We start from the raw sequence: 9,491 nt of genomic DNA on the forward strand, positions 1-9,491 counted from the left end.
GGGGGTACCATTGCGGTTGCCCCCGACACACGCCGCGCACCCCCCCGCCTGCTCTCCAAACCCCACCCCACATTTCACACATTTCGGCAATATTGCAAGACTGGAGAAAATACAGAATACATTGAAGATCTTATTGTCAATAATCACATTCTCTCACTTAGTATGGTTTTTAGGCACTAGGCAAGGAAACATCTGTGAATGTTTCATCCATTTCTTTATTTACAAATCCACACCCTTCTCTTCAGTTGTGGCAAGGCTCCCAAAGTGGCCTACAAATATCAGTAATGATAATCCTATAATTTAAAAGACACATCAGAAAAAGAAAAGGGATGAGGAGGGAAGAGGAAAAAAATAAAATCCATGCTTCAGATGTTAGCTGCAGAGTTCTAATCATAACCAGTTAAGAAGAGGAGCCAAATACTTCCGTTGCTTAGAATTGCAACAGCAGGGGGAGGCACAAGTGGGATTTTCTGCTTTGGTGAGGTGCCAAAATAATTTGTCCAGTCTTGGATAATCTATACCAGGGACGGGACCTCCATTTCTTGCTCCACATCAGGCAGCAAAACGTCCCATGCTAGCTCTGCCAGTGGAGGTTGTCAGTCTGATGGAAGAGAGTAAAAGGAAATAAGCTTTTGCTAAGGGCTAAGGCTAAGACTAAGACATGTAACTGGAGAATAAAAATCTATCAAATGAAACGGGCAGGGAATTAAAAAAATTCTTATTTATTCTCGTCTGGGAATATTTATGGCAGGAGGTTTCCAAATTCTGTTTTATGTAAATGAATATGGAATTTAAAGAAAGGGTTCACAAGTGCCATCATGAAATGGTTTTATTCCCTTTATGAATCCTTTGAATATTCTTATTCCTGGGACCTTTACATCCTCCAGGAATTTATATGGTACCACCCCATGTGGATTTTTTTGATATGAAGTGAGAGTACTCTCCAAGCCCCTTTCTACACTCCAAGCATATGTATGGTTTTTTCCGTGTGAATTCTTTGATGATAAGTGAGAGTTAAATTCTGTTTGACGCTGTTTCCATATTCGAAGCTTTTAAATAATTCCTGCCTTGTACAATTTGTTTGATGAAAAGTGAGACATGTTTTTCCACACTCTAAGCATTTAGATGGTTTCTCCCATGTGAATTCCTTGATGACTAGTAAGGTGTGCCTTCCGACAAAAGCTCTTTCCACATTCGGAGCATTTAAATGGTTTCTCCTCTGTGTGAATTCTCTGATGACTAGTAAGGTATGCCTTCCGACAAAAACTCTTCCCACATTCCAAACATTTAAATGGTTTCTCCCCTGTGTGAATTACTTGATGCAGAGTGAGTGTTGTCTTCTGCGTGAAGCTCTTTCCACATTCCAAGCATTTAAATGGTTCCTCTCCTGTGTGAATTCTTTGATGAATAGTGAGATCTGTCTTCCAACAGAACCACTTTCCACAATCAAAGCACTGATATGGTTTCTCACCTGTATGAATCCTTTGATTCTTCTGACCAAAGCTCTTTCCGCACTCAAGGCATGTGTATGGCTTCTCCCCTGTGTGAATTCTTTGGTGTGAAGTGAGACTTGCTTTCTGTGTGAAGCACCTTCCACATTCCAAGCATCTAAATGGCTTCTCTCCTGTGTGAATTCTTTGATGAACAGAGAGAGTTCTTTTATCTGTGAAGTTCTTTCCACACTCCTAGCACTGGTGCCGTTTCTCCCCTGTATGAATTCCTTGATGAGTAGTAAGGTGTGTCTTGCGATAGAAGCTCTTTCCGCACTCTAAGCATGCGTATGGTTTCTCCCCTCTGTGAATTTTTTGATGGTAAGCAAGAGTTAAATTCTGTTTGAAACATTTTCCACATTCTGAGCATTTAAATAGTTCCTGATCTGCATGCTTTCTTTGATGAGCAGTGAGGCGCTTATTATTATGGAATCTCTTTCCACACCCCAAGCATTTATGTAGTTTCTCCCCTATGTGAATTCCTTGATGACTAGTAAGGTATGTCTTATGACAAAAGTTCTTTCCACATTCCAAGCACTTAAATGGTTTCTCCCCTGTGTGAATTATTTGATGACCAGTAAGATAGTGGGACGCAGGTGGCGCTGTGGGTTAAAGCCTCAGCGCCTAGGGGCTTGCCGATCGAAAGGTCGGCGGTTCGAATCCCTGCGGCGGGGTGCGCTCCCGCTGCTCGGTCCCAGCGCCTGCCAACCTAGCAGTTCGAAAGCACCTCCGGGTGCAAGTAGATAAATAGGGACCGCTTACCAAGCGGGAAGGTAAACGGCGTTTCCGTGTGCGGCTCTGGCTCGCCAGAGCAGCGATGTCACGCTGGCCACGTGACCCGGAAGTGTCTCCGGACAGCGCTGGCCCCTGGCCTCTTAAGTGAGATGGGCGCACAACCCCAGAGTCTGTCAAGACTGGCCGTACGGGCAGGGGTACCTTTACCTTTACCTTAAGATATGCCTTCCGACAAAAGCTCTTTCCACACTCTGGGCATTTAAATGGCTTCTCGCCTGTGTGAATTCTTTGATGTAGAGTGAGAGTTGTCTTCTGTGTGAAGCTCTTTCCACACTCCAAGCAAATAAATGGTTTCTCCCCTGTATGAATTCTTTGATGAGTAGTAAGGTGTGTCTTGCGATAGAAGCTTTTCCACACTCCATGCATGTGTAAGGTTTCTCCCCTGTGTGAATTATTTGATGGTAAGTGAGAGTTAAATTCTGTCTGAAACACTTTGCACATTCCAAGCATTTAAATAGCTCCTGCCCTGTATGTTTTCTCTGATGAGCAGTGAGATGTATTGCATTATGAAAACTCTCTCCACACTCGAAGCATTTATGCAGTTTCTCCCTTGTGTGAATTCCCTGATGACTAGTAAAGTATGCTTTACGGCAAAAGCTCTTTCCACACTCTGAACATTTAAATGGTTTCTCTCCTGTGTGAATTCTTTGATGCAGAGAAAGAGTTGTCTTCTGCGTGAAACTCTTTCCACATTCCAAGCATCTGAATGGTTTCTCCCCTGTGTGAATTCTTTGATGACCAGTAAGGTATGCCTTCCGACAAAAGCTCTTTCCACACTCTGAACATTTAAATGGTTTCTCTCCTGTGTGACTTCTTTGATACAGAGAGAGAGTTGTCTTCTGTGTGAAGCTCTTTCCACACTCGAAACATCTAAATGGTTTTTCTCCTGTGTGAATTCTTTGGGGATCATCGAGATATACCTTCCGAGAGAAGCTTTTTCCACATTCCAAGCATTCATGCAGTTTCTCCCCTGTGTGAGTTCTTTGATGAGTAGTCATATGTGTCTTACAATAAAAGCTTTTTCCAGAGTCCAGGCATGGGTGTGATATCTCTCCCATGTGGATTTTGTAAGGAGTTTCAAATGCTGGTGTAGGGTGGAAATGTCTCTGACAGAATATACTTGCTTCTTTACTTGTCTGTATTTCTTCAGCTGGGATCTGATGGCCATCACTGCACTGAGAAATAAGGAACTGATTCCACCTTTTCTCTTCTCCTTCTGGTTTCCTTTCCTGCTGCTCTGTCTTTAAAGTCATGTGTGCTTCTGGCAAGAACCAATGTAGATCTTCCTGATTATTGGATTCCCACTCATGACCTGTTGAGAAAGAGAAGACACTATCAGGAGCCTAAGGTGTAATTGGAAGCTCGAATCACTGAACCAAAACTTTCCTGTGTCTGAGTGAGGATTTGAACCCTGGTCTCCCAGGGCGTAGTCTGACACTCTAACCAGTGTGGTTAGAGAGCCAGTGTGGTGTAGTGGTTAAGAGTGGTAGTCTGCTAATCTGGGGAACCGGGTTCGCGTCTCCGCTCCTCCACATGCAGCTGCTGGGTGACCTTGGGCCAGTCACACTTCTTTGAAGTCTCTCAGCCCCACTCACCTCACAGAGTGTTTGTTGTGGGGGAGGAAGGGAAAGGAGAATGTTAGCCGCTTTGAGACTCCTTAAAGGGAGTGAAAGGCGGGATATCAAATCCAAACTCTTCTTCTTCTTCTTCTTCTACATCATGCTTGCGATAAAGGAGTGACAGAAAATTATTAGCAGACCTTACTATTCATATCCCTGCCATTTGTTGTTGTTTAGTCGTTTAGTCGTGTCCGACTCTTCGTGACCCCATGGACCAGAGAACGCCAGGCACTCCTGTCTTCCACTGCCCCCCGCAGCTTGGTCAGACTCATGCTGGTAACCTCGAAAACACTATCCAACCATCTCGTCCTCTGTCGCCCCCTTCTCCTTGTGCCCTCCATCTTTCCCAACATCAGGGTCTTCTCCAGGGAGTCTTCTCTTCTCATGAGGTGGCCAAAGTACTGGAGCCTCAGCTTCACAATCTGTCCTTCCAGTGAGCACTCAGGGCTGATTTCCTTCAGAATGGAGAGGTTTGATCTTCTTGCAGTCCATGGGACTCTCAAGAGTCTCCTCCAGCACCATAATTCAAAAGCATCAATTCTTCGGCGATCAGCCTTCTTTATGGTCCAGCTCTCACTTCCATACATCACTACTGGGAAAACCATAGCTTTAACTATACGGACCTTTGTTGGCAAGGTGATGTCTCTACTTCTCAAGATGCTGTCTAGGCCTGTCATTGCCCTTCTCCCAAGAAGCAGGCGTCTTTTAATTTCGTGGCTGCTGTCACCATCTGCAGTGATCATGGAGCCCAAGAAAGTAAAATCTCTCACTGCCTCCATTTCTTCCCCTTCTATTTGCCAGGAGGTGATGGGACCAGTAGCCATGATCTTCGTTTTTTTGATGTTGAGCTTCAGACCATATTTTGCACTCTCCTCTTTCACCCTCAATAAAAGGTTCTTTAATTCCTCCTCACTTTCTGCCATCAAGGTTGTGTCATCTGCATATCTGAGGTTGTTGATATTTCTTCCGGCAATCTTAATTCCGGCTAGGGATTCATCCAGCCCAGCCTTTCGCATGATGAATTCTGCATATAAGTTAAATAAGCAGGGAGACAAAATGCAGCCTTGTCGTACTCCTTTCCCAATTTTGAACCAATCAGTTGTTCCATATCCAGTTCTAACTGTAGCTTCTTGTCCCACATAGAGATTTCTCAGGAGACAGATGAGGTGATCAGGCACTCCCATTTCTTTAAGAACTTGCCATAGTTTGCCATGGTCGACACAGTCAAAGGCTTTTGCATAGTCAATGAAGCAGAAGTAAATGTCTTTCTGGAACTCTCTAGCTTTCTCCATTATCCAGCGCATGTTTGCAATTTGGTCTCTGGTTCCTCTGCCTCTTCTAAATCCAGCTTGCACTTCTGGGAGTTCTCGGTCCACATACTGCTTGAGCCTTCCTTGTAGAATTTTAAGCATAACCTTGCTAGCATGAGAAATTAGTGCAATTGTGCGATAGTTGGAGCATTCTTTGGCACTGCCCTTCTTTGGGATTGGGATGTAGACTGATCTTCTCCAATCTTCTGGCCACTGCTGAGTTTTCCAAACTTGCTGGCATATTGAGTGTAGCACCTTAACAGCATCATCTTTTAAAATTTTAAATAGTTCAGCTGGAATACTATCACTTCCACTGGCCTTGTTATTTGCAGTGCTTTCTAAGGCCCATTTGACTTCACTCTCCAGGATGTCTGGCTCAAGGTCAGCAACCACACTACCTGGGGTATATGAGACATCCATTTCTTTCTGGTATAATTCCTCTGTGTATTCTTGCCACCTCTTCTTGATGTCTTCTGCTTCTGTTAGGTCCTTTCCACTTTTGTCCTTTATTATGGAAATCTTTGTACAAAATGTTCCTTTCATATCTCCAATTTTCTTGAACAGATCTCTGGTTCTTCCCATTCTATTGCTTTCCTCTATTTCTTTGCATTGCTTGTTTAAGAAGGTCTTCTTGTCTCTCCTTGCTATTCTTTGGAAATCTGCATTCAATTTCCTGTATGTTTCACGATCTCCCTTGCATTTTGCTTGCCTTCTCTCCCCCGCTATTTGTAAGGCCTCATTGGACAGCCACTTTGCTTTCTTGCATTTCCTTTTCATTGGGATGGTTTTCGTTGCTGCCTCCTGTATAATGTTACAAGCCTCCATCCATAGTTCTTCTAAATCCTTAAACCTGTTCCTCACTTCCACTGTGTATTCATAAGGGATTTGACTTAGATTGTATCTTACCGGCCCAGTGGTTTTTCCTACTTTCTTCAGTTTAAGCTTGAATTTTGCTATAAGAAGCTGATGATCTGAGCCACAGTCAGCTCCAGGTCTTGTTTTTGCTGACTGTATAGAGCTTCTCCATCTTTGGCTGCAGAGAATATAATCAATCTGATTTCGATGCTGCCCATCTGGTGATGTCCATGTGTAGAGTCGTCTCTTGTGTTGTTGGAAAAGCGTGTTTGTGATGACCAGCTTGTTCTCTTGACAGAACTCTATTAGCCTTTGCCCTGCTTCGTTTTGATCTCCAAGGCCAAAATTGCCAGTTGTTCCTTTTATCTCTTGACTCCCTACTTTAGCATTCCAATCCCCTATAATGAGAAGAACATCCTTCTTTGGTGTCACTTCTATAAGGTGTTGTAAGTCTTCATAGAATTGGTCAATTTCAGTTTCTTCAGCACCAGTAGTTGGTGCATAAACTTGGATTACTGTGATGTTAAAAGGTCTGCCTTGGATTCGTATCGAGATCATTCTATCATTTTTGAGATTGCATCCCAGTACAGCTTTTGCCACTCTTTTGTTGACTATGAGGGCCACTCCATTTCTTTTACAGGTTTCTTGCCCACAGTAGTAGATATGATGGTCTTGCGAACTGAATTCACCCATTCCCGTCCATTTTAGTTCACTGATGCCCAGGATGTCAATATTTATTCTTGCCATCTCATTTTTGACCACCTCCAACTTACCCATGTTCATGGTTCTTACATTCCAGGTTCCTATGCAATATTTTTCTTTACAGCATTGGACTTTCCTTTCGCTTCCAGGCATATCCGCAACTGAGCGTCCTTTCGGCTTTGGCCCAGCCGCTTCATCAGCTCTGGATCTACTTGTACTTGCCCTCCGCTCTTCCCCAGTAGCATGTTGGACGCCTTCCGACCTGAGGGGCTCATCTTCCAGCGTCATAACTTTTATATGCCTGTTGTCTTTGTCCATGGAGTTTTCTTGGCAGGGATACTGGAGTGGCTTGCCGGTTCCTCCTCCAGGTGGATCACGTTTGGTCAAAACTCTCCACTATGACCTGTTCATCTTGGGTGCCCTACTTGGCATAGTTCATAGCTTCTCTGAGTTCTTCAAGCCCCTTCGCCACGGCAAGGCAGTGATCCATGAAGGGGATCCCTGCCATTGTTAACACCTTAATCGAAAGTTGAAGTTCTAGAGACTATTGGACTGAGTCCATGGGGACCCATGTTCAGCACCTAGCTCACACACTGATATCGCTGAGTGATAGTGATGGGTTGCCTACCTAACAGGGTTGCTGTCACTATAAACCATAGTACAACCCTATGTATTCTCTTCTGAACTCTTTTGGACAATGGTGGGTGGATATATGATAAGTACAAGGAGAGAGCCTGTCATTCAGCATGGGAACATGTAATTTTCATCCAGTCTAAGCACTGAATTTTCTAGCCAGCCTGGTGTAGTGGTTAAGAGCTGTGGACTCGTAATCTGGTGAACCGGGTTCGCTTCCCCGCTCCTCCACATGCAGCTGCTGGGTAACCGTGGGCTAGTCACACTTCTCTAAAGTCTCTCAGCCTCACTCACCTCACAGAGTGTTTGTTGTAGGGGAGGAAGGGACAGGAGATTGTTAGCCGCTTTGAGACACCTTAAGGGGAGTGAAAAGCAGAGACATCACCTTGCCAACAAAGGTCCGTATAGTTAAAGCCATGGTTTTCCCAGTAGTGATGTATGGAAGTGAGAGCTGGACCATAAAGAAGGCTGATCGCTAAAGAATTGATGCTTTTGAATTATGGTGCTGGAAGAGACTCTTGAGAGCCATGGACTGCAAGAAGATCAAACGCATCCATTCTTAAGGAAATTAGCCCTGAGTGCTCACTGGAAGGACAGATTGTGAAGCTGAGGCTCCAATACTTTGGCCACCTCATGAGAAGAGAAGACTCCCTGGAAAAGACCCTGATGTTGGGAAAGATGGAGGGCACAAGGAGAAGGGGACAACAGAGGACGAGATGGTTGGACAGTGTTCTCGAAGCTACCAGCATGAGTTTGACCAAACTGCGGAAGGCAGTGGAAGACAGGAGTGCCTGGCGTGCTGTGGTCCATGGGGTCACGAAGAGTTGGAAACAACTAAACAACTAAACAACAACAACAACAACAAGGAGAGTGAAAGGCGGGATATCGAGTCCAAACTCTTCTTCTCTTCTAGTCAACGGATCCTGGATTAATGAACCCTTGGATGTGCTGGGCAAGGTTCTGTCATTCAGAGTACCCAACCCTGGGTTAAATCAGCCGATGGCTATGGCAGGGCTGTTTTATCAGGCTTTTGGGATTCCACAATGGCTCCAATCTGCATCTGCATTTCTTGCAGATCTTGAAGTTTATTGTTGTGGGCTGTTAAATTGTTGGCTTTACCATTGTACCTGTTTAACCTACTGTTTAAATGGCAAGGTTAGCCATGAATCTTGTAAACAATAAAAATATGGAAAGCCTGTTGGATTGAGTCTGAAAAATATATGAAATGTGCAAAACTGCTTTATATTGCATTTTCTATACGATATTATGGTCAACTATGCAAAGAGGGAACCTTACAGAGAGAGGCAGTGATCTCACACTTCTCCTCCACGACTTCCCTGTGCAGGGCCCTCTGCTCCAGATCCAGCAGGGCCCACTCTTCCTCGGAGAAATACACTGCCACGTCCTCAAAGCACATGGGACCCTGAGGGAAAAGGAAAACATTGGCCTCCTGATTGGCATGATTGAATGCTAAAATACAGAAAAGTCCTGCAGAAATTAAACCTTCTCAAGCGGCATCTGCAGCCTCCCTCGTGGGCACCTTGGGTAGGGGGTTGAGTAGACAGAGGCACCCTGGGTGCCCACAGCTCCACTCCCCCCACTGATCCTACCTCCTACCTCCTCTGGTTTCATTACAACAGCATCAACGCCACCACGGAGAGGAGACTGTGAAGCAGATCTTGCTTCTTCCGTTGAGTCCCATGGAGAAGATGGTCATTCAGAGGCCCCAGTGGTGGCAGTTGGGGTGCGGGGGAGGCCCATTGTGGGATCTGGTGGTGGGGTTCCCCTAAATCCAATGGGATGATCCATTCAACTAAGCATTGCAGACCTGCTTTACACACTCTCCTCTTCCCCAACCCCCACATATCAAACCCCCTGGTTTATATATGGGGGTCCTAAGTGGATCTGCTGCACAGGCCCCCCTCCCTATGTGGGTAAAATGGGGCTAGGGTCCCAGTAGGTCCCCCTTCCCAACAGCTGGTGACCCTCTCCTTTTCCTGCCTGGCATTGGATTTTGGAAATCAGCCCCCAAGAGACATTTTTGACTCCCCCTCCTCACTTTCATCCCTTGTGCATCCTCCCCCCAA

The 9,491-nt window shown here is 45.1% G+C and overlaps 1 protein-coding gene and 1 long non-coding RNA gene across 2 annotated transcripts; both read right to left on the reverse strand.

Annotated features, from left to right (window-relative positions):
- Positions 1–197: 197 nt before the first annotated feature.
- Positions 198–2,067, reverse strand: LOC307209293. The gene is made up of 2 exons (XR_013835519.1): positions 1,472–2,067; positions 198–601 (listed from the first exon to the last, which is right to left on the reverse strand). It is a non-coding gene; the product is annotated as an uncharacterized lncRNA (long non-coding RNA).
- Positions 2,068–2,398: 331 nt separating this feature from the next.
- Positions 2,399–9,081, reverse strand: LOC307209841 (uncharacterized protein; the record flags this gene model as incomplete). Its single annotated transcript, XM_079965205.1, is given in 5 exon segments — positions 2,399–2,404; positions 2,439–2,558; positions 2,561–3,597; positions 8,701–8,827; positions 9,022–9,081. Coding segments are annotated over 5 exon segments (1,305 nt in total). The 5' UTR covers positions 9,037–9,081.
- Between the last annotated feature and the right edge of the window lie 410 nt (positions 9,082–9,491).

The sequence above is a fragment of the Podarcis cretensis genome (assembly GCF_951804945.1).
Source record: "Podarcis cretensis genome assembly, chromosome: 2".
Lineage (NCBI taxonomy): Eukaryota > Metazoa > Chordata > Lepidosauria > Squamata > Lacertidae > Podarcis > Podarcis cretensis.